The sequence below is a fragment of the Triticum aestivum genome, chromosome 2B (assembly GCF_018294505.1).
Source record: "Triticum aestivum cultivar Chinese Spring chromosome 2B, IWGSC CS RefSeq v2.1, whole genome shotgun sequence".
Lineage (NCBI taxonomy): Eukaryota > Viridiplantae > Streptophyta > Magnoliopsida > Poales > Poaceae > Triticum > Triticum aestivum.
In genome coordinates, this window is record NC_057798.1 from 798737806 (window position 1) to 798763874 (window position 26069).

Consider the following 26069-nt stretch of genomic DNA (forward strand, 5'->3'; position numbering starts at 1 on the left):
TCTTTCTCACTCTCTCTCCCTAAACACTCCCTCTCTCTCTCTCACCTATTCTCTCTGTCCAGAAACCGAAGAATGTCGCTGCTCCATGGCCGCTTGGAGCTCCCCACCACTACGTGTTCGAGCCGCCGGAGTACCACACGCCGCATCCACATCTCATCCGTACCAGATCCCGTGCACCCACCGCCGTCGTTCACCTCTGGTGAAGATCGAGCCACCACCGTCCCTGGTTCGAGTCGCGAGGAGGCGTGGAAGTATATTTTTCTGACAGAATTGATGGTAGCTTCGGTAAATGTGATTTTTCACTCGGTACTGAATTCTATTAAATTCTGCAATACTATTGCGATCTTTTGGTGGTGATTTCAAATGTGAGTGCAATAGGTAGGTCGTTGAGTTTACAGAATCAGATAAGATCCTAGCTAGTTGGAATTTTGCTACACAAACTGTACTACAATCTGCTATTTATTATGATTTTATTAGAATTAACCTATCTCTGGTGATGCTCTTGAGATGTCTTGCAGAGTCCCATCTTTTTTTGTTTTGCCGTGTTCTGAATTTCAGTTCAGAGAGGGTCAGAACTCAGCGAGAAGGAAGAATATATTCATTTGTAGTTGAAATATACCATGCAAACTAAAATTAAAAAGATTTGGCAAAAAAAATTACTCCGCTAAATTTAGAGGACCGGCGAGAACCGGCCAAAACTTAGCGGAGTAAATATACTCCGCTAAGGTTTACTCATCTATTTTTAGGGATCGGCTAGAGATGCCCTTAGTGGGTAACAAGAAAATGGGAAACTAGAAAGTGCTTCGGAATTGGTAGCTGAGTGAGTTAACATCCACATCAACGTGATGAGTGGGCTTAGGTTGTCAGAATTAGGGGTAAAAGTGAAATTCTCTCTTTGTTTTATTCATACAAATTGGGAATTACATCCTTACAAAACACCCCATATCTTTTCACAACTCTTCTCGTAAATATCATCAAGCATAAAACCATTGGTCATGATGGTTTCAAAGGTTTGCCATTTTTGCATCTCATCAATAAATCTACCATGTAGAAGTTGTCCCTCCAGATCGCCATGGTGGAGACTTCCCAGATTGGAATGATGAGGTCAAGAAGTAAGCAATAGGGCGGCTACTCCGACTTGTGTGTCTGCTTCACCATCGTCATCATGCCCTCGAACCGCTGGGTACATGTGCCTAGAGGAACCGGATCTGCAATATAACAATGTATGTGGCGGCCTATCCCTTCTACACCTACATATTCTAGACCCATTTCTTCGGTTTTCTTCTAGTATCTCATCTAAATTTATTGATGAATGGTTTCACTTCTAGTCAACACATCTACAATAGGGATGTGATATTATCCCTGAAACAGCTCAACGTAACGCAATGACACTTTTATAATACTAGGAGAAACAAACTTTCAGATCATCCTTTTGGAATGCTCATCTCACGTCCTGCATTGCAACAATGCGACATTGATGAAGCTAGCCTCAGCATGCCAAATTTCAGTTGAGTTAATTATCATGACGGTTGCATGGTTGAAGATGCTCTACGTCTAAGGGTGTGAATTAGGTTCATTGATGTAGTAGTAGAGTGATTGTGAACAGACTTTTAGTAGCGGCACATGTAGTAGGCAGCAAGCATGCACAGTGTACGTAGCGATGCAGACTCACCTAATAACCAGCCGTCGTCTAGTTTCCTTCTTCCAATTGCTAGTGGCCCGAGGTATATATGTCTACTCACGGGAGGATGGAAATCCAATTGGTTTGCTAGAAGCATGGTACACAATGGCCAAAGAACAAAATCTTGCATTCTGTGAATTTATAAGGCATGTGAGATTTCCAGATGGGTATGTCGCTACTTAGCAAAAAAGTTGTTAGTCCTCATGCATGCAAGCTTCAACCACTGAAAACCCATGATTGCCATATCCTCCTCCAAAGACTTATACGAGTGGGTATCCATGGAATCATGGATAAGGAGATATATGAAGCGGTCGCTGATTTGGAGAAAAAATTAGAGAATTTTGTTGCAAAACTTTGAAACTGGATGAAATCCCAGTTATTCTTTACAAAGTTGAGTAATTTTTTCCTCCGGCTTTCTTTGATGTCATGGTGCACCTAGTTGTTTATTTAGCGGATGAGGCAATTCCTATAGGCCCAGTACAGTACGGATGGATGTACCCAATTGACAGAAGGTTACTTACATTTAAGCGTTGTGGGAGAAACATGGCCAGAACTAAACGGTAGATCGCAGAAGCATATGTTGTTGATGAGTGCCTAACATTTTGAAGGTACTTCGTTGATGTGGAAACAATATTTAATCGGGAGGGCAGAAATAGAGTGTGATGATCTGCAAACTTTTGACTTGTTAGTTTTCAATCATGGTGTGAATTTACTCGGAGGCTCGAGAAAGACATATGATGGGGTGCTGATGACAAGATGGTTTGGTATGTTATCAATAATTGCATCGAGGTTCATCCATATATATCTCCAGTATATGATCTCTTGTACACATGTAAATTTTATTTTGGATGGATCCATTTTTTAGGCCGGGTGTTTTAACTTACTCTCTTTTGCATTGTTGTGCAAGGAGGAATTGCGGCAGGAAGATAGTCATAATGCTGATGAAAGGCTTGAGAAAGGATTTGCCAGATGGTTTTCAGAATCATGTGAGTTCTTTGCCTGTGGAGAAGAGAGAAGAGGCAAGTGATGATCTGATCTCTATGCTCTAGCATGTGGACCAGCTTCTGGAGTTATATCATATACAACATGTGTTCTTGAGGGTGTCCAGTACCACACAGCGGACCGTGAGAAGAATAATAAGGCGCAAAAACCAAGTCGGACCGTGAGGTTGTCCGGCACACGCCGCCGGCTCCCCCGCGTGCATGTGCTATTATGTTGGCATAGGTTACATCGTGTGTCTACCCCCGATATATATGAGAGGTCTAGGATACAAGTGTCCTATTAGGACAAAACTCCTACCCTGTCTACACATCTTCCAAAACCAAGTCCAACTATAACCTATCTTGTACAATAATATTCGACACAACTCTAACAGGAACGACAGAGTGATGCATGTGTTCATGCCCATCCGCGTGCGGCCCCATCGCCTTGTAGAGAGGATGCAGGCCTGCAACGCGCCCTGCCTCGAGCGGCACACATGGGTGGCGGCCGAGACGTCAGTGACACCAATGGAAGACAATGCGTGGTAGAGGAGCTCCAGCAGGAGGTGGTACACTGGAGCCGACAGTGACGTTCTTTCTCGCAGGAGTCGTAACATTAGTGTGGCCTGCAGATGTGAGATGCTGCAACTAGCAGAAAATAAACTCTGAGGAGGATGAAGCTGATCAGAAGGTACTCCTCCAGTACAACACAAACCTATGCAAAGTGGCACTTTCCTCCGCCCAGCTTCAATCTTGATACGTCCATGGTTTATGTTTGAGCTCATGTCTCATGTGTACATAGAATGAGGCTACGGAGCCAGAGAATTACAGTAGGCTGGCCTAGCTGTTCACCCTCTCTTAAAATCATTTTGTTTTTGGTGACAGTGGCCTTTTTGTCCACTCAGCAGGGATGTATCTATCCTGAATTTTCTGCACTACATAATTTTACCCATATAATATATCTTTAATAGTACCCTATTCAAAATGTTGTTGTTATTTCTGCAATTTTGGAGGGCAGATTTGTGGCAAGTGTGTTGCATATGTAAGTGATCTGGGCTAGACACTACAGGAAAAACATACTAAATCGAGTGTGGAAACCACCTGGCAAAGGCTCAATTCATCTCGGCGAACGCTACACCGGGTTCGTCGGCATATGCATGTAAACCGACTGTCTTTTGTCGGGGGCTCAGCGTAAAAATACGCTGAGATGAATTCGGCAGCCCACAGCAAAAAAGAGGAACTGACGGTGAGCCTACACTAACGGCACCGGGAGTAAGCCGAGCGCCAGCCGACGTGCATGCTAAGAGGTAAGTACAGCACCAACTGACCCTCGGCGCACACCAAGGCAGCCGCACCAGCGTCTGATGTTGTCCTTCCCATTTGTTGACACGTGTCATATGTATGCCAGATGCCCTGCGGCGACACTCCGCTTTCATCCTGATAAGGATGCCATTTTGTTCGGCATCCCCTAGATTTTGACACGCGGTTGGTAGGCTAAGTGTCCCGCCCGGCATTCTGATATACAGTACATCCTGAGCAGCACTAGGCGTACCATGCAGTAGGTATCTTTTTTCTTCTTTGCTTGTTGTACCATCCCTGCAAAGAAGCACATATACTAGGCAGTAGATATCCAAATTACAATAACTACCACATTACAATCTATTATTCATACTCGCAACACATATCCATACGATTAAGTACATGATCATATCCATACTTCATACTAGCACATATCCATGGATAGTCATAGAAGCACATATATATATGGTCTATGCAAGTAACAAATTCATATCCATACAAGCATAATTAAGATAATGAGTTCATGACCAACAAGCACCAGACACTCTTGGCTGGAAGGTGAGCTCCATAGACATGAGCTCTAGATATGCTTCATCATAGCCGGTTATCTGCAATGGCATAGGATTAAATAATATCATCAGATAATGGTGAAGGGTTATGTATTATTAAAAAGAACTAGCATTTGCCCTGAAGACAGACTGAACGAATGCATGCGTGTGATTAGACTTGGATCTTCTCCCGTTTGCTCACTCACATGAGCCGGCCGCCAAGCCCTCCACCCCGGACTTGGTCGCGTCGACTGATATGATCGTCATTGGTGGCTCCTCATCAGCTCAGCCTTCAAGAAAGCTTGCTCGCATCTTGTACAAATTGTTCTTGTTCCTCTTTCCCTTCATCATGAGTTTCTTGTCCTTGTTGAACATCAAGGTCTTCTTGACCCTGTCCACCTTATAGACATAACCATCACCATGAAGTTCACCAAGTGGAATTAGATTTCTCTGGACCTTTGGGACGCGTCTAACATCCATGAGCACATGTTCAACACCATGTTTAGTCATGATCTTGACATCTCCAATGCCCACAATGCACCGAGGCATATCATCACCTTTAAAAACTACTCCAAAATCACCAAACTTGTTGGATGTGAACCACTCTCTGTTAGGCATCACATGATAAGAACTGACTGTATCTAATATCAACGCTTCATAGGACCGCTTGCTTGATAGGGCAAGCATGTCAGTATGTCACCACACTGTCCGATGACCCCGCCGTACTAGATGATCCATTACCCTTCTTCCTCTCTGGGCACTCCTTCCTTATGTGACCGAAATCCTTACAATGAAACCATTGTGGCCCCTTCTTTTTTCTCGGTTTATCCTTCTCCTTTCTTCCACCTAGAATATACCTAGTCGCCAGGCCAACACCTTCGGCGGTACTTTTCTTCTCATGTTGATTGTGTGATAACAGTGCTGTTGTAACCTCGCTTGCAACGACAATAGTCTAACCATTTGTCAAAGTAGTGGACAAGATTGCATAGGACTGTGGTAACAATGCCAGTAGAAGTAACGCCACGTCTTCATCCTCCATTTTAGAATCTAGCCAACCTAGATCCGCCAACACTGGGTTGAAGACATTGATGTGCCCAGTAAGGTCTGCCCCTTCCTGTATATTCGTTATGAATAACTGGTGTTTCAGATACAACTTGCTCGACGCAATCTTATCCAGGAATTGAGTATTCATCTTGGTCCAGATTCCGTTCTGTGTCGTTCATCCATCACAAGGTACAAGATCTGATCACATAGGCATAACCGTATTGTCCCGGCCGTCCTACTCTTCAGAGACGACGGCCGGCTTTGTGATGACACATGTTCCTGCGTTTGTTCATGTCGGCGGTGCCATTTACTTGCTGCAACATAAACAATGAAGGTGTCATTTTGCCCTATAGCTATATGCTTGTTTTAATTGGCCAACATAGTACCTTGTGGATTTCTCTCTTTTACATATCTAGAATGTCCATGCCAAACTATTAAGAACATATCAATGCATTTGCAAAGAAGATAGTGGACAACAACAAACGTCATAATACATTTGTCCAAAGATTGGAAGACAACACCTATAGACTGCAATTGTCACGAGTGGGGGCCGAGAAGCCTTGCCGACAACGAGTTGGGCTGCCGATAAACCTGGGCGTTGACGGTGGGATAGTGCGCCACAAGCAGGAGTTGGGCCCGTTAGAGAGGTTGGGCATTAACCCTATGCTACGGTTTGATAATGGCGAATGATGGCGAAAGGGTGGTGTTGCTATGAGATTCATACATTACCAGGTGTGTCACACGCTCGAGGTTGTCTCCAGTGTGACTACCTATGACCTGGTCGTACATGATTTTGTTTTCCTGATAGCAAGGCGAGTGCAGCCAAGCGAGCGTTTTTAGCCTGCAGGAGACCACAACCGCGAGTGCCCTCAGCCCTCTCCCTGTGAGCCCCGCTCGTAACTTGGAGATGATTTTTTCTCATTTTTCTTATATATACATGTGTGTGTGCACATGAACTCTATTTCAACTCCACTTTCGCACTAATTGTCAAAAAAACTCCACTTTCGCATTAGTGTAGTTCACTCTTGCTCCAACCTCAAACAACTTAACATCATTTCTAATTCATTATTTCAAATTTTATATTCAGACACATTTAGATCACTACTTTAGTGATCTAAACACTCTCATATTTCATTACAGAGGGATAAGTAACATATTTCCCAAATTCATGAATAAAACATGATAAACATCATCCAAAAGTATTAGGAATCTGTGATGACTTGGTCTGCCTTCACCATGCGAAGCCATGTAGCTAAGGCTAGGGTGTTATTATGCGCCGATTCTTTTAGCAGTGTGGGTCGGAGTTGTCAGCTTTACATCCTTACAACACACCCCATATCTTTTCAGAACTCTTCCCGTAAGAATCATCAAGGATAAAAGCTTTGGTCATGTATGGTTTCAAAGGTTTGCCATTTTTGCAAGTCATCCATAAATCTACTAGGTAAAAGTTGTCAATCCGGACAACCATGGTGGAGGCTTCCCTGATTGGAACGATGAGGTTGAGAAGTAAGCAATGGAGTTGCTGCTTCGACTTGTGTGTCTGTTTCACCATCGCCATCATGTCCTCCAACCGCTTGGTAGATGTGCCTAGAGCTAAGAACCGGATCAGCACTATAACCATGCCACGGCCTATCCCTTCTATACCTACATATTCTAGACCCATTTCTTCAGTTTTCTTCTAGTATCTCAGCTAAATTTATTGGTGAATTGTTTCACTTGTAGTCATCTCATCTACAGTAGGGATGTGATATCTTCCGTGAAACAGCGCAACGTAACACACTGACACTTTTATAATAGTAGGAGAAACAAACTTTCACATCATCCTTGTGGAATGCTCATCTCACGTCCTGCATTGAAACAATGCTAAATGAATGAAGCTAGCCTCAGCATGCCAAAATTCAGTTGAGTTATTATCATGACGGTTGCATGCTTGAAGATGCTCTAACGTCTAATAAGGGTGTGAATTAGGTACATTGATGTAGTAGTAGAGTGATCGTGAAATGCACCTTTCATGGCACAAGTTGTTTTGCACTCAGAAACTTCTGCATGCATCTTCAGAGAAAACAAAATTGTCGTGGGAGGAGGTTGAACTGACTTTTGGTAGGTATATCACGCCCAAAGTCTGTCAAACCACCACACTCATATAAGATGCTTAGCTAGCTCAGATTAAGAGACACCATGTTGTGCAAGCGTGCTCCTCTGCACTATTATCATGCAAGCGTGCTCCTCTGCATAATACTAAGCTCCGTAGATTTGGAGCCTCCTGATGCGTCAAGGGATGTGGGTTCACTGGCCCCAGATGTAATGGTGTTAAATTCGTGAATATATTAAGTTTGTGAATATTTTTAAAATTTACAAGCTTTATTCCAGATTAAAAAAAGTCTGGAATCTTTGTTTATTTATTAAAATGATGATTTTTTGAATTTGCAAATTTTCAAAAATCCAAGGTTTTTTAAAAATTCATGAACATCATTTGATTTAGTGAACTTTTTCAGACAATAAAAATGGTAGTTGGATTTTTATGAGCTAGCAATTTAGCAAGCAATAAAAACTTAATGAGCAAGTGGAGCATGGAGGCAAGCTGAGCGACCGAAGGCTTTGTGGGCGACCTGTGTGAACATTATAGCATGAATTCCACTGTTTTAACATGGAATAGCAGCTCCTAAGGTCCTCACACAATAACCATTGGTTGATACCGAGGCGAGGCCGAAACACAGGGTCAGATGGAGGGGGCAGGGCGGCGGCTGCCCAGCCCAGGCCCAAAGTATCAAGGGGCCCCTCCCACGCACGCACATCTAGTAGGCAGCAGGCATGCACGGTGTACGTAGCGATGCAGACTCACCTAATAACCAGCCGTCGTCTAGTTTCCTTCTTCCAATTGCTAGTGGCCCGAGGTATATATGTCTACTCACGGGAGGATGGAAATCCAATTGGTTTGCTAGAAGCATGGTACACAATGACCGAAGAACAAAATATTGCATTCTGGGAATTTATAAGGCATGTGAGATTTCCAGATGGGTATGCCGCTACTTAGCAAAAGATGTGTTAGTCCTGATGCATGCAAGCTTCAACCACTGAAAACCCATGATTGCCATATCCTCCTCCAAAGACATATACGAGTGGGTATCCATGGAATCATGGATAAGAAGATATATGAAGCGGTCGCTGATTTGGGGGGAAAAATTAGAGAATTGTGTTGCAAAACTTTGAAATTGGATGTTATGCAATGACTTAAAGATGAAATCCCAGTTATTCTTTACAAAGTTGAGTAATTTTTTCCTCCAGCTTTCTTTGATGTCATGGTGCACCTAGTTGTTCATTTAGCGGATGAGGCAATTCCTATAGGCCCAGTACAGTACGGATGGATGTACCCAATTGAGAGAAGGCTACTTACATTTAAGCACTATGGGAGAAACATAGCCAGGCCTAAAGGGTAGATCGCAGAAGCATATGTTGTTGATGAGTGCCTAACATTTTGAAGGTACTTCGATGATGTGGAAACAATATTTAATTGGGAGGGCAGAAATAGAGTGTGATGATCTGCAAACTTTTGACTTGTTAGTTTTCAATCATGGTGTGAATTTACTTGGAGGCTCGAGAAAGACATATGCTGGGGTGCTTATGACAAGATGGTTTGGTATGTTCTCAATAATTGCATCGAGGTTCATCCATATATATCTCCAGTATATGATCTCTTGTACACATGTAAATTTTATTTTGGATGGATCCATTTTTTTAGGTCGGGTGTTTTAACTTACTCTCTTTTGCATTGTTGTGCAAGGAGGAATTGCAGCAGGAAGATAGTCATAATGTTGATGAAAGGCTTGAGAAAGGATTTGCGAGATGGTTTTCAGAATCATGTGAGTTCTTTGCATGTGGAGAAGAGAGAAGAGGCGAGGGATGATCTGATCTCTATGCTCTAGCATGTGGACCAGCTTCTAGAGTTATATCATATTCAACATGTGTTCTTGAGGGTGTCCGGTACCACACATCAGAGCATGAGAAGAATAATAAGGCGGAAAAATAGTGGAATCATGGTTGAGGGAACCAATGATAGTGAAGTAAAGGATGATGAAGAACAGGAGTTCATTGACTTCTATGGTCAACTGAGAGAAGTCATCAAGTTGTAGTATAACTCTACCCTAGGTGTTAATCTTGTCTTATTTCATTGTGATTAGTTTGGTCTCGATGCCAAAAATACATGAGTTAAAGATAATGGACATTTCAATAGCATCAATATTGGAGAATGTTGGTACAAAAATGATCCTTTTATACTGGCAACACAGACAACAAATGTGTTTTACAAGACACAATGTATGGTGGAGATTGCCAAGTTGTGCAGAAATTTCACCATAGATATTTGTGGAGTGTGATTGGAACTTCCATGGAGCAAGGCCCAATGGCAGTGGACTAACTTACCAGGATGATGATTCAGAAGAAGTTATGGTGAGAGCTAATGAACCGACTATGTTGAATATGTTGCGTAAAGACCAAGAACACTCTTTGATTGATCCTGCTATAGTAGCAAAACTTGTCAAACAACATAATGCATGAATTAATGGAGGAAAGTGAGGATGATGATGACCATGATGGTACTATGATGCAATAGTGTGGTGACAATGAAGATCAATAGTCACAGTATTCTTGTTGTTGGTGATGATGATTAGTAGTTTCAGGTTTGTGAATTTTATCTTCTGTGTTCACATCTCTCTCAATTTTATCTCCTATGTTCATTTCTGTGAATTTTCTCTTTTGTGTTCACATCTATCTGAATTTTATCTCATGTGTCTGTATCTTTGAATTTTATGCCGTGTGTTCATATACGAGAATATTGTTCCAAGTCTTTAATTTTTAGAAGGGACTCAACGGTCTTTAATCTTCTGAAGGGACTCACTTCAAGAATGGATGTAAGGAACTTGAGAATATGGTTGTAATGCAAGAATGGTTGTAAGGAACTTGAGAACATGAATGTAATTCCAAAGTTGCTGTAAGAAAGGTTTTCAATTCCAGTTTCAGGAACATTTCGGCACCAACCAAAATTACCGAAATTCAGTGATTTTTTGTGATTTCGGTTTGCATTTTGGCCAAATGACTGAAATTTTCACTTGAATTCAATTAAATATTTGAATTATTTTAAAAATATCTGAATTCATGTGCACTAGTGAAATTGCTGATTTTTTTTGCCAAAACGTAATTAGTTCATCATCTACTGAAATTCACTCAATTTCATCGAAGTCTCACTGAAAGTGAAGACCATCTATAAGGTACTTGAAAACATGTCCATAAGAAACTTCAGAACAGGTTTGTAATGCAATAATGGAATTTGTTCTTTCCATGGTTATATCAAACTGGTTTATGTATATTCCTACATCCTATGCTCATGTTGGTTTGTTTGGAATTTGTCCTTTCCATGGTTAGATTCTACAGCTTGTGTGGTAAAAAAGAAGAACCCTACAGTTTCATTAGGTTCTACACCATGTCTGAAGTTCTTTTTATCATTCTCTTTTTTAGTAATTGTAGTAACTTCAAGGCTTTACAAGAGTCCTTAGCATCTGTGTCACATATGTCTTAAGGTCTTTGTTAAGTTGGAATAGCTTACGTCTTTGAATAGCTTATGCTTGGAGCCATTGCTGTTTGTCGGAGCCGTCAATGCGGATGTTTTCCGCCATACCAAACTTCAAATACGTGCTCACGGTGGTCCTGTCAGCATTTCTCCAAGGACGGTGCGGCCTCGCCTCGGCTCGCACTACTTTATTCAATACTTTAAATTCAAATTTATCCAAATTTAAATAAAAATTTCATTAATTTTCTCGGAATGGTTTTTGATATTTACAAATTTTCGGTGTTTTTGAGGGTGAGCAAAAATTTATTGGTTTGGCCGCATGCCCATCTCGCCTTGTTCGCTCTCTTGAGCTCCAGTGTACCGCCGCCATGTTTGCGTGCCCGCCGGTGTGCCACCAACTGTTTGTTTGACTGGTTAGGTGATTACCAAATGGTGCTAACCAACATTGCCAATAGAGGCGGGCATGTAGGCCCTGCAGCTTTATCCAAATACTAAAGAATTCCCTAAGTAACTAAAAAGTTGTGACATGTGGGGTCGCGTTCTTTAAATGATATTTAAACTTACAAGATCGTAATAAATTCATATGAACTCGAAAAATTATGAATAATGTATCAAATTGTGCACAAAATAGCATTTTTTCATTTCACAATAACTTGAATATAATGTTTACTAGTAATAATTAATTATGGGAGTCATGAGAGATAATACAACTAGTACAAAACCATATAAGGTCAGTTTTGCAAAACCATATGCCATTCCAAATCTTGGTTTGCTCTCTTTTTTGTGACAGAAATTTCTGATATATTCATAATCAATCATGATAGTACAAAGAATACTAGTGGTAATAAAAAATTACAGCCATGTCCATGGACCACCTAGCGAGAACTACAAGCACTGGAGCGAGCCGAAGGAAAGCTACCGTCATCGCCCCTTCCTCACTGAAGCTGAGAAAACCTTATATTGTAGTAGAAAATTGGTAATTCATCCTACTAAGGCCTCAAAGGACCAACACGCCAGAGCAGCAACCATCGGCGATGAAGAGAGTCGTAGATCAGAAAGACAAAGCTTGTAACCACATGAACAAAGACGAAAGAAACTAGATCCAAATAGATCCACCGAAGACCAGCAGCGACCGAATCCTGCGAGACCCGACAGAGACACTCCTCCACACACCCTCCTACGATGGTAGGTGCACAAGTGGGATGGGGATTACACGTGGGAGACCTTTTTCCTACTAAGGACATCATCACCGCCACACACCCCCAACTAGGATGCTGAACCTACCGAAAACAAGATCGGGGTACAACCCCATCGGCGGGAGGCCGAGATCCTCTGCACCTCCACGGCCCAAAGGAAATGGGGGGAGGAAGAAGACCTTTTCTTGAGGAGGAAAGACAAGCACGTATGGGTGAATGACTTGATTTGCTCTGTTTTCCATGTGTTCCTACTTCTGCTTGCGGTAGGATCTGGAGTTAATGTGACTAGTGAGCAGAAGCTAAACAACACCGATAAAAAACACTTGATCATGTTGTATCACCTTGTTTCTGAAGAGTTCCATTGGTTAATTATCTTTCCTAAAGATTGGATATATTGTACATGCATACATGTGTTCTTTCCTTCATCTTTCTTGCATAATTACATGTCCGATCATATCCACCCCGCCCATTTGCAGGTGTCCCCATGAAGATGACACATGAGAAGTTGTCCACTAATTCAGTGATCCAAGAACATGCAATGATCTTAGAACCGTTTGGTTTAACATGGTTTGACCCAATAACATGTATGAGAACATGGTGCGATCTTAGAACCATTTTGTTTGAAGCCTATTTAGCTTGATTGTTAAGTATTAATGACCTGTTAGATGTCACTTTACTACCATGAAACCTTAAATTGTGTTGTGTCTATCCACCCAATCCAGAGCATAACCACATTCCCCTCACATTGTTCAAAAAGTCAAAGTTTGTTCAACTCCTAGCACAAACCCATGTAGTTTATCCTTGTAGTCATCTTGAGATTTAACCCCTTGTTTGGTGGGCATGATCGAATATTATGGATTTCTCTATGAAGAACCATGCTGGCATTTTATTTTACACCGCCTTCCATCTTGACTTCATCTAAAGGTTTTGCTAATTTCACCGTGCGCCTCACCCGTTTGTTTTATTTTCTTATAAGAAACTAACCATGACCCATCTTCTATGTTTGACACATGAGTTAGGGTTCTAATTAAAACCATCATCAATATGCGAGGAGCTAGGAATTCAAGATTGAAACCTTTAGGGTGTCCCCCGACACGCCTTAGTCCAATCGAACGACCTGAATTTTGAAAATTCACATCACTTTTCAAAAACTAGCTCGTTTGGTTGAACCAAGGAGGGTAGAGTGTGCCCTTCAGGTTCCAAATTTGTATCCTCGGGAGGAGTTGATGAAAAAGCATCGAATGCAACAGAAGGCATGAGCGGCCGTCATGGCACTGCTGTTATGCCATTGTGGCCCATGTATTCTACCGCGAGTGGCGATGGGATAGCCCTGTATTTTGGCGCATACGCGGGTTCGGCCCTCCAAGGCCTGTTAGAGTCGGGCGGAGCTGTTGCATGCGTTCTCTATTTTCATAAAAGATTTTAACCAGTTTTCAAAGAACACCTATACATCGTTTTTGTACAAAACCCCCAAAAATGATGTCCAAACCACCTCCAAGTGTCCTCCCGCCACACCTAAAAGCTTTCCCGCTCCACGAATTCAGACCGAATGAAAACCACAAATAGGGCACCATACGAGGGTATTCTCGTCACCACATACCACAGCCGCACGGCCCGCACCGCACCATGCGTGGGTATTTTCGTCAAGTAATAATTCATTCCGCCCCTCCACACCATTCCCCTCAAACATTCTCCCCCAAATCGAAATAATCCCCACCAAACCTCCCCTTGGACACCGCCGCCCCTCTCCTCGATCCCGCGAGCGCCGGCCACCGGCGGGGCGGCGCGAGCAGCGGCCGGTCCAGCCACCGGCGGGGCGGCGCGAGCAGCAGCCGGTCCAGCCGCCGCTCCAGGTACGGGGCCCATCGGGCATGTGCTTCCCCGCTCCCGGATCAGCCATTCCCCGCCTCCGCCCGCCCGCCCCAGCACCACATTTCCTCTCAATGTGTTTACCTTGCCGTGGTGTAGGTTGCAGAGGTGAAAGGGAAGCAGAAGAGGGTGCTGCTCGACCAGGCCGCGCACGACAAGCTGCTCGCGGAGGTGCCCAAGCACAAGCACAAGCACAAGAGGGTGCAGATCCGAGATGACAAATATGACAAGGAGCAAGAAAGTCACAGGTATACAATTTGTTTGCCGAGTGTGCTGTTTAGTTTGCCCATCGACGTGGACTGTGTCGTGTTGCTCAGTTTACCTATTTTGACCAAGTTCATAGCAAGATATATCAACATTACAGTGCTAAACAAATAAAGTGTAGACATATATTTCATGACGAATCTAATGATAACGGTTTGGTGTTACCAAGTTCACTCTGTTGCTACTGTCGATATTATCCATAAAGTAATCATGCCGATGATTCACAGATGGCTTGATTGCTGGTTCTTCATCAAGGGGTAAAAGAACAAAGGCCTCACCCTGCCAACAAGATTGTGTTCCAGGTGCATCAACTTATGCAAATGGTCATGCAAAGGCAGAGGCCTCACCCTGCCAACAAGGTGGTACCAGTCAAACAGAGGAGTGTTCAGAGCCAAATCTTCCAGAGGTACGTCGTATGATGTACTGGTTGATAAATGCAGTTTCATTTTGGAAAGAACAGTATTACTTACTACTACTTGGTCTGCTTCAATGGCAACCTGTTACAAGTATTTGTATCTCTAGCTTCTCGGAACGCACAATTGTAGTAGTAATAACTAGGCTGCTTTCTTTCCTCATAAATAGAACTAGGCAGGCAGGCAGATTCCTATTGCAAGCAATACATTGTAACTTTTGAAGTGCATGTGCGTCCTTTATCTGGAATTTTCAACCCATCATCTCCACATCTTAGTGACTCAGGTTTGTTTGCTGTATATCGTGACCTAGCTGCTAGCGCTGTCGAGTTGTATCAAGTGTGTTCTTTGTGCAGCATGCATACACCTTTACTTCTGATACTCTGTCTTAATTTGTACCATGCTAGTGTATATTCTGCCTGTGCATCTTGGTTAACTAGATGCACAGACAAATATTTGCTCAGTACTTTGCTCCATGCCTAAATAAAGTAGGATCATACCAGGTAACAATGGTGTCTACCTTTCTTAGCAAAAACCATAATCAACACTTTGGAAAAGATGCTCAATATGCCTAACCTTTGTTCCAACGCATGGTGTATCTCTGCAGCATTGGTGCACTTTGTGCAACCATGCGCATGTATCTTACATTGCTGATGTTTAACTCCCTCTCATGCTTGTGCTTGCAGGACATCTGGCATCATATACATTCCTTAATGCCATTGAAAGATGCTGCCAGAGCCGCCTGCCTGTCTCGGTCCTTTCTGTCTTCCTGGAGATGCCATTCGATCCTCATTTTGAACAGGGAAGCATTTGGGTTGGACGTATGTGCGGATCACAAGGAAACAACTAGAACTTTTAGAAGCAAAATTGACCACATTCTGGGAAACCACTCGGGTACTGGCGTGAGAATACTGAAACTTCGGTTAGTTTCAAATGACAAAGCGAAGAACCGTGATTATATCGACAAATGGCTTCATAAGGCTGTTAAACCAGGAATTGAAGAACTCACCCTTACTATGCCTATGAGCAACAAACGCAAATACGAGTTCCCGTGCACACTTATATCAAATGGGCTGGGAAACTCACTCCAGTGTCTTTACCTTTCCGATTGTTCCTTTCATCCTATGGCTGGGCACTGTGGCTTGAGTAGCCTGACAAAACTAGAGCTGTTAATGGTGGGTATCACGGGGGACGAGCTAAGCTGTCTTGTTTCCAGTTCTGCAGCTTTGGAGCAGGTTTTACTCAGGGATTGCAGTAAGGTACTGCTTGAGGATACCTTGCCATCTTGAGCGGTTAAGCCACTTGAAGGTGTTACGTTGCAGCGAGCTGCGATTGATAGAGAGCAGAGCTCCAAATCTCTCGAGCTTTCAGTTTAAAGGTGACCTCAAGGTTCGAGTCTCACTTGGAGAAGCATTGCAAGTGAAGAACTTACGAGTGAACAGCACCTAACTGATCTGTTACACTCGAGCAGAGCTGGTGTCTAGCACGCCAAGCAGGGAGGTATGCTCTAAAACTACTATTTTAATTTTCTCACCTCAATTTCTCAATACGTTGTCGGGGGGTATTGAGTTTGACTGGCATTGTCTTCCGCCGAGAGGAAGGTCGGGTGGAATCTTACTTGGTGTTAGATGTGATTCTCTCGAAGTTCGCAGTGTGGTCATGGGGGATTTTGCTGTTAAGTTCAGGGTTCGGTCCAAAGATGATGGTTTCGACTGGGCTTTGGTGGCGGTGTACGGGGCAGCGCAGGCAGAGTTCAAACCTGACTTTTTGGCTGATCTTGTTAGAGTCTGCGGGTCTGAGCAGCTTCCAATTCTGGTTGGGGGTGATTTTAATATTATTAGAAGACGCGATGAAAAGAATAATGACAATTTTGATGGGAGATGGTCATTTATGTTTAATACTATTATTGAAAGTTTAGATCTGAGAGAGATTGAGCTTTCAGGTAGGAAGTTCACCTGGGCTAACGCGTTGCCGAATCCAACTTTCGAGAAGTTGGATCGGGTTCTGGCTAGTGTTGCTTGGGAACAGAAGTTTCCCTTTGTAACTGTTCAGGCTCTATCTCGCGGGATTTCTGATCACACACCTCTGTTGCTTGATTCTGGTGGGGCTACCTATTCGGGCAACAAGAATTTATTCTCTTTTGAGCTTGCGTGGTTTGAAAGAGAAGGATTCTTGGATCTTGTAGCCAGAGAATGGGCTAAAGATGCAGGAGGTAGGAATGCCCTTGAACACTGGCAGAACAAGATTAGGCATCTCAGAAGTTTTCTTCATGGGTGGGCTAAACATCTAGGTGGAGTGTATAAGGTGGAGAAGGAACGACTCCTTTCCCTTATTCAAACCTTAGATATAAAAGCAGAATCTACGATTCTGTTAGCCACCGAGCTTCATATCAAGCATGAGGCTGAGATGAGGCTGAAAGAGTTACTCCGTGAAGAAGAATTAAAGTGGGCACTGCGGGCAAAGGTGAGAAAAGTTGTCTAGGGGGATGCCACTAGTAGAAAAAGGGTCAAACGTGCAGCACAGTGCCGGTTTGTATTAGAGCCGGCACTAATGTATACATTAGTGCTGGTTCCAACGGCTAGCCGGGCCGCTCTCATTAGTACCGGTTCGTGGCTAACCTTTAGCACCGGTTCGTGCCACGAACCGGTACTAATGAGGGTGATGGCAGGATGTTGTCAGTCTGGGCCCCCTCCAGCACCTTTAGTACTGGTTCGTGGCACGAACCGGTACTAAAGGTCCTCCTGCATATAAACCCTTCGTCCAGCTCTCTCTGTTCTTCCTCTTCTCCCCTCGAGCTCATCACACATTTTGCCCAAAATTTGTCAAGATTTGAAGGCCCCCATCCATTCAAGTGATCACAAAGGTTAGCAACTTTGTCCTTTCATCTCTCATTACTAGATTAGCTCTTGCAATGCTTTATATAGTTACTAATTTGTGAGTTTAGTAATTTGGGAGGAAATATATATATGTGCTAGTATTTAATTTATATGCAATTTGAGGTCAAAAATAACACTTAGTTTGCATATGTAGGTGTGGTTTACTTAGTGCCTTCTAAATCTCCGTCGTAACCACCGTCGATCACCCGCACCGTCCCGTCGCCGGCACCACCTTGTGGTGAGCCTCTTGTTCATGAAATTTTATATAAAAAATTGATGTTTGTGTGATTTGGATATATAGTTAATCATGTAATAATTATCTTACCCGTACGTTGTTTGTTATACATAGTGCCATGGTTTTGATATCCGTCCCCGTCGGCCCTCGTCCTTGTTATGATTCGGGTGTGGTATATTCTCTTTTAAAACTATTTGTTGCATTTCGTGTTTATGACAAATTATGCCCATCAAGTTGACATAGATATTTTTATCTAGGAGGTATGTGAACCGAAAATTCCAATCGACCCTATTGTCGAGAGGTTAAATTTAGTTGAAAGAGAAAACAAGCACTTGAAAGAAAAATTGAAAAGAATTGAGGGGGAGAAGATGGAATTGGAGTTGCATGTTGCCGATGTCGTCGATGATCACAAGATCAAGATGGAGAAAATGCGCTTGAAGAATAGAAAGATTAGAAAATATGCCATCGATAGTGAGGCTTGGTATCATTATGCTATTGGATCAATTGTTACCTTAGTTGCGATCTTGATCGCATTTGTTGTCGCATTTAAATGCTTTAGCTAGAGAGTTATTTGTTTGTTGCATTTAAGTGTTGTATGAACTTTATGTATGAACTTGTATTAATTTGGTCTATTCGGTGTTGTGTAATGAAGATGAGCCGGCAATGGATGTACGATGACTGATGCTCTCCCCAGTTCGTTGAGGGCGTGCATACTTTTCTGCTTGCGGCTGAGGCAAACAAGCGGGCGGATGGTTTTATGCCTTGTCCATGTGCTGGCTGTAAGAATGGTCACAATTACTCTACGTCAAGAACCATTCACATCCACCTGTTTGAGTCCGGTTTCATGCCCCACTATAATGTTTGGACCAAGCACGGAGAAAGAGGGGTTATGATGGAAGACAATGAAGAAGAAGAGGATGAAGACAGCTAGTCTGGCCATGGGTTCCCTGAATACGATGATACAACAATGGGGGAAGAAGCTGAGCCGGTAATGCGGGAAGAAGCTGAGCCGGCAATGCGGGAAGAAGCTGAAGAAGAGGCATCAGATGAGCCCGTTGATGATCTAGGTCGGGCCATTGGCGATGCAAAGAGAAACTGCGCAAGTGATTTGGAGAAGAAGAAGTTGCAGCGCATGTTAGAGGATCACAAAAAATTGTTGTACCCGAATTGCGTAGGTGACAAGAAAAAGCTGGGCACCACACTAGAATTGCTGCAATGAAAGGCAGAGAATGGTGTATCTGACAAGGGATTTGGAAAGTTGCTGGTAATGATAAAGGATATGCTTCCAAAGGACAACGAATTGCCCGAGAGTACGTACGAAGCAAAGAAGGCTGTCTGCCCTCTAGGGTTAGAGGTGCAGAAGATACATGCATGCCCTAATGATTGCATCCTCTACCGTGGTGAGTACGAGGATTTGAACGCTTGCCCGGTATGTGGTGCATTGCGCTATAAGATCAGCCGCGATGAGCCTGGTGATGTCGAGGGCGAGTGCCCCAGGAAGAAGATTCCTGCCAAGGTGATGTGGTATTCTCCTATAATACCACGGTTGAAACGTTTGTTCCAAAACAAAGAGCATGCCAAGGCGATGTGATGGCACAGAGAAGACCGTAAGAAAGACGGAAAGTTGAGAGTACCCGCTGACGGGTCGCAGTGGAGAAAAATCGAAAGAAAGTACGGGAAGGAGTTTGCAGATGACGCAAGGAGCGTATGGTTTGGTCTAAGCGCATATGGCATTAATCCTTTTGGGGAGCAGAGCAGCAACCATAGCACCTGGCCTGTGTATCTATGTTTGTATAACCTTCCTCCTTGGTTGTGCATGAAGCGGAAGTTCATTATGATGCCAGTGCTCATCCAAGGTCCTAAGCAACCCGGCAACGACATTGATGAGTACCTAAGGCCATTAGTTGAAGAACTCTTACAACTGTGGAATGGAACAGGTATACGTGCGTGGGATGAGCACATGGGGGAAGAATTTGACCTAAAGGCGTTGCTGTTCGTGACCATCAATGATTGGCCTGCTCTCAGTAACCTTTCAGGACAGACAAACATGGGATACCGCGGATGCACGCACTGTTTGGATGATACTGACAGTATATATTTGAATAGTTGTAAGAAGAATGTGTACCTGGGACATCGTCGATTTCTTCCGAGCAGGCATCCCATAAGAAAGAAAGGCAAGCATTTCAAAGGTGAGGCGGATCACCGGACGAAGCCTCGCCACCGTACTGGTGCTGATGTACATGATATGGTCAAGGATTTGAAGGTGATATTTGGAAAGGGTCCTGGCGGACAACCTGTTCCGAAGGACGCGGACGGACGCGCACCCATGTGGAAGAAGAAATCTATATTTTGGGACCTGTCATATTGGAAAGACCTAGAGGTCCGCTCCGCAATCGACGTGATGCACGTGACAAAGAATCTTTGTGTGACCCTGCTTGGCTTCTTGGGCGTGTATGGGAAGAAAAAAGATACACCTGAGGCACGGGAGGACCAGCAACGTATGCACGGAGAAGACGGCATACATCAGGGTCATGCAAGCTACGCTCTTGCCAAAGAAGAGAAGGAAATCTTCTTTGAATGCCTGCTTGGTATTAAGGTACCGTCTGGCTTCTCGTCGAATATAAAGGGAATAATAAACATGGCAGAGAAAAAGTTCCAGAACCTAAAGTCTCATGACTGCCACGTGATTATGACGCAACTGCTTCCGGTTGCATTGAGGGGGCTTCTACCGGAAAATGTTCGATTAGCCATTGTGAAGCTATGTGCATTTCTCAATGCAATCTCTCAGAAGGTAATCGATCCAGAAATTATACCAAGGTTACAGAATGATTTGGTGCAATGTCTTGTCAGTTTCGAGTTGGTGTTCCCACCATCCTTCTTCAACATCATGACGCACGTCCTAGTTCACCTATGCGAAGAGATTAACGTTTTGGGTCCTGTATTTCTACACAATATGGTCCCCTTTGAGAGGTTCATGGGAGTCTTAAAGAAATATGTTCATAACCGTGCTAGGCCAGAAGGAAGCATCTCCAAGGGCCATCAAAATGAGGAGGTCATTGAGATTTGTATTGACTTTATTCCTGACCTTAAGCCGATTGGTGTTCCTGAATCGCGGCATAAGGGCAGACTGGATGGAAAAGGCACACTAGGAGGGGAACAAATAATATGTATGGACGGACATTCTCTCACTGAAGCACACTACACAGTTCTACAGAATTCCACCTTGGTGGCTCCGTATATGGATGAACACAAGAATTTGCTACGCTCCAAACACCCGGAGCGGTCTGATGACTGGATTACACGTGAACAAATCAGGAGTTTCGCCAACTGGTTGCAGACACGTATCATGCATGATGACACCTCTATTGAAGATGACCTGTACTTGCTGTCTCAGTTACCATCTTCGAATATAATGACTTTCAAAGGGTACGAGATAAATGGTAATACATTTTACACGATCGCCCAAGATAAGAAGAGCACCAACCAAAACAGTGGTGTCCGCTTTGATGCAGAAACCAAGACGGGAAAGGAAACATATTATGGTTATATACAGGACATATGGGAACTTGACTATCGACGTGGTTTAAAGGTCCCTTTGTTTCGGTGCAAATGGGTCAATATGACACGAGGCGGGGTAACGGAAGACCCGCAGTACGGAATGACAACAGTGGATCTGAACTATCTTGCATATGCAGACGAACCATTCGTCCTAGCCAATGATGTGGCACAGGTTTTCTATGTGAAGGACATGTCTACCAAGCCAAGAAAAAGAAAAGATAAGGAAGCGAATGCATCGTACGATGAGCCAAAGCGGCACATAGTTCTTTCTGGGAAGAGAAACATCGTGGGAGTGGATGACAAGACAGACAAGTCAGAAGATTATGAAAAGTTTGATGAAATTGCTCCATTCACAGTGAATATTGACCCGAGCATCCCGTTAAATGATGAAGATTTTCCATGGTTACGGCGCAAAGGGACACACGCGAAGAAAAAGTTTCACACCCAAAGATCTGGGATGTGATCGGCTTCACTATCATCACTTTCTTCTGTGTTTCACACCCAGGAGGGAATGTCTGTAATAGTTAGGGTAGTTATGTGTTTTGGCATTTGAAACGCGAAGAAATTTTATGTGCAAACAAATTCTTTTCATGCATTTACTGATTTTTTTTCCAGCTAAATGACCCTGAAATTGAAAAGCAATTCAAATGAACTCAGAAAAGGTTGAAAGTTGGCATGGTATCATAATTTCATACAAATAGCATGTGCAAGAAAGTAGAGAGGGTTACGGCAAAAACTGGATGCACTTCGTGTACAAAATGGATAATCTCTTTTGCAGTATCAGGGTTTCCGACGAAAACTGAACTGTTACAAAGGCATTTCATTTTTTAAATAACCTAAGCATTACTAAATTGAATATAATGATAAAACACACTAATATTAAACATAAGAAAAAAGAATCACTGAAAAAACTTTTTTCAAAGTTAAGTTATTCACAAACTAGTGATTCGCACAAATTTCAAATAATTCAAAATTTAAACTATTCAAATTTGAAATCTACCGGCACTAACAGAAAGTTTGTAATTTTTTGTAGCTAAAGCAAAAATATTCACAAAGAAACTCTAAATACAGCAAAAAAACAACTCAAAAATAAATAAAACAAAAAAATAAAGCTTGCGGTGTCTACAGAGGCTTGCGGCGGCGGAACTCCCGATCTATCTTCTGTTCTAGAAGTTTTAGGGTACGTAGGTATATATGGGTGAAAGGAGTACGTTGGTGGACCGAAGGGGGGGCCACAAGGTAGGGGGCGCGCCCCCCACCCTCGTGAGCACATCCCTTCTTTCCTGACGTGCACTCTAATTCCATCGGGTGGCTTTCCTTCCAAAAATAACTTCTCAAGTTGATTTCGTTCCGTTTTGACTCCGTCTGGTATTCCTTTTCCTCGAAATACTGAAATAGGCATAAAACAGCAAATCTGGGCTGGGCCTCCGGTTAATATGTTAGTCCAAAAAATAATATAAAAGTGGATAATAAAGCCCAATATTGCCTTAAACAGTAGATAACAAAGCATGGAGCAATCAAAAATTATAGATACGTTGGAGACGTATCAAGCATCCCCAAGCTTAATTCCTGCTCGTCCTCGAGTAGGTAAATGATAAAAAAAGATAATTTTTGATGTGGAATGCTAGTTGGCATAATTTCAATGTAATTCTTCTTACTTGTGATATGAATATTCAGATCTGAAAGATTCAAGACAAAAGTTCATATTGACATAAAAATAACAATACTTCAAGCATACTAACTAAGCAATTATGTCTTCTCAAAATAGCATGGCAAAAGAAAGTTCATCCCTATAAAATCATATAGTTAGGCTATGCTTCATTTTCATCACACAAAGATGTTCCCAACTCCTATACCCCCGATGACAAGCCAAGCAATTGTTTCATACTTAAATAATCTCAAACTTTTTCAACCTTCACGCAATACATGAGCGTGAGCCATGGATATAGCACTATGGGTGGAATAGAATATGATGATGGGGATTGTGTGGAGAAGACAAAAGAGGAGAAAGTCTCACATTGACGAGGATAATCAACGGGCTATGGAGATGCGCATCAATTGATGTCAACATGAGGAGTAGGGATTGCCATGCAACAGATGCACTAGAGCTATGAATGCTCAACAAAACAAAACTAGTGGGTGTGCATCCAACTTGCTTGCTCATGAAGACCTAGGGCATTTGAGGAAGCCCATCGTAGGAATATACAAGCCAAGTTCTATAATGAAAAATTCCCACTAGTATGAGAAGACAACTTATGAGACTCAGTATATGAAGAACACGGTGCTACTTTGAAGCACAATATATGAGACTCACTACATGAAGAACAAGGTGCTACTTTGAAGCACAAGTGTGCAAAAAGAGATAGTAGCATTGCCCTTTTTTTGGGCCTTTCTTTTTTTTCTTTTTGGCCTTTCTCTTTTTTTGGCAATGCTCTAATAATGATGATCATCACACTTCTATTGATTACAACATAAGGATTACAACTCGAAACTAGAACAAGATATGACTCTATATGAATGCCTCAGCGGTGTACCGGGATGGTGCAATGAATCAAGAGTGACATGTATGAAAAATAATGCATGGTGGCTTTGCCACAAATACGATGTCAACTACATGATCATGCAATGGCAATATGACAAAAGTAAAGCATGTCATGATGATGAACGGAACGGTGGAAAGTTGCATGGCAATATATCTCGGAATAGCTATGGAAATGCCATAATAGGTAGGTATGGTGGCTGTTTTGAGGAAGATATAGGGAGGTTTATGTGTGATAGAGCGTATCGTATCACGGGGTTTGGATGCACCGGCGAAGTTTGCACCAACTCTCAAGGTGAGAAAGGGCAATGCTCGGTACCGAAGAGGCTAGCAAAGGCGGAAAGGTAAAAGTGCGTATAATCCACGGACTCAACATTAGTCAAAAGAACTCATATACTTATTGCAAAAATTTAGAAGTCATCAAAAATCAAGTACTACGCGCATGCTCCTAGGGGGATAGATTGGTAGGAAAAGACCATCGCTCGTCCTCGACCGCCACTCATAAGGATGCACAAGCCAGGTACACTTCATATTTCAAATTTGTTACACAACTTTAACCATACGTGCATGGTACGGGACTTGCTAACTTCAACACAAGCATTCTTTAAATTCATAATCACCCAACTAGCATGAATTTAATATCACTACCTCCATATCTCAAAACAATTATCAAGTATCAAACTTCTCTTAGTATTCAACACACTCATAAGAATTTTTACAAATCTTGTATGCTTAGCATATTAAGATTATTTAAGCGAATTACCATGCTATTTAAGACTCTCAAAATAATCTAAGTGAAGCATGAGAGTTCATCTATTTCTTCAAAATAAAACCACTACCGTGCTCTAAAAGATATAAGTGAAGTACTAGAGCAAATGACAAACTACTCCGAAAGATATAAGTGAAGATCAATGAGTAGTCGAATAATTATACAACTGTGTGAAGACTCTCTAACATTTAAGAATTTCAGATCTTGATACTTTATTCAAATAGCAAGCAAAGCTAAATAAAACTACATTGCAAGGATAGCACAACTCATGTGAAGAAGCAAAAACTTAGGCTCAACCGATACTAACCGATAGTTGTTGAAGAAGAAAGGTGGGATGCCAACGGGGGCATCCCCAAGCTTAGATGCTTGAGACTTCTTGAAATATTATCTTGGGTGACTTGGGCATCCCCAAGCTTGAACTTTTGTGTCTCCTTAATTCCTCTCATATCATGGTTTCTCTTTTTATCAAAAGCTTCATCCACACCAAACTCAACAAGAACTCGTGAGATAGGTTAGTGTAAACCAATGCAAAACCTTATCATTTTCTACTGTAACAAATCACAAAAATTATTATTCAACATTGCATACTAAATGCCTCTGCATAATTAATACTCCTATCCTCAAATAGAACCATTAGACAAGCAAACATATGCAAACAATGCAAACATAACAACAATCTGCCAAAACAGTATAGTCTGTGAAGAATGCAAGAGTATCAATACTTCCCTAACTCCAAAAATTATGAACTAAAATTCACACTTTAATAAATTTATCAGAGCTCAATATGCAAAAAAATCAACATTATACCACTCTCTGACTTTTCTAGGGAATTTTTGCAACATCGGTAAACTTTCTGTTTTCAAAGAGCAACATGTATACTAGCAAAATAAGCATGGCAAAGGCTATCCTTGACTTTTTTATTGGAACTAAAGATGAAAAACTTTATTATAAATAACAGCAAGCAAATAATAACAAGATAAAATGACGCTCCAAGCAAAACACATATCATGTGGTAAATAAAAATATAGCTCCAAGTAAAGTTACCGATGAACGAAGACGAAGGAGGGGATGCCTTCTGGGGCATCCCCAAGCTTAGACGCTTGGTTATCCTTGAATATTACCTTGGGGTGCCTTGGTCATCCCCAAGCTTAGGCTCTTGCCACTCCTTATTCCATAGTCCATCGAATCTTTACCCAAAACTTGAAAACTTCACAACACAAAACTTAACAGAAAACTCG

General features: G+C 42.4%; 1 protein-coding gene across 1 annotated transcript; it reads left to right on the forward strand.

The window, feature by feature from the left end:
• The first annotated feature begins 11975 nt into the window (after nucleotides 1–11975).
• On the forward strand, nucleotides 11976–16278 carry LOC123039704 (uncharacterized). Its single transcript, XM_044462747.1, has 4 exons — nucleotides 11976–12077; nucleotides 14280–14421; nucleotides 14672–14850; nucleotides 15541–16278. Exons 1-4 carry the CDS (start codon nucleotides 11976–11978, stop codon nucleotides 16141–16143), a joined length of 1026 nt encoding a protein of 341 aa, XP_044318682.1. The 3' UTR covers nucleotides 16144–16278.
• The last annotated feature ends 9791 nt before the right edge of the window (nucleotides 16279–26069 follow it).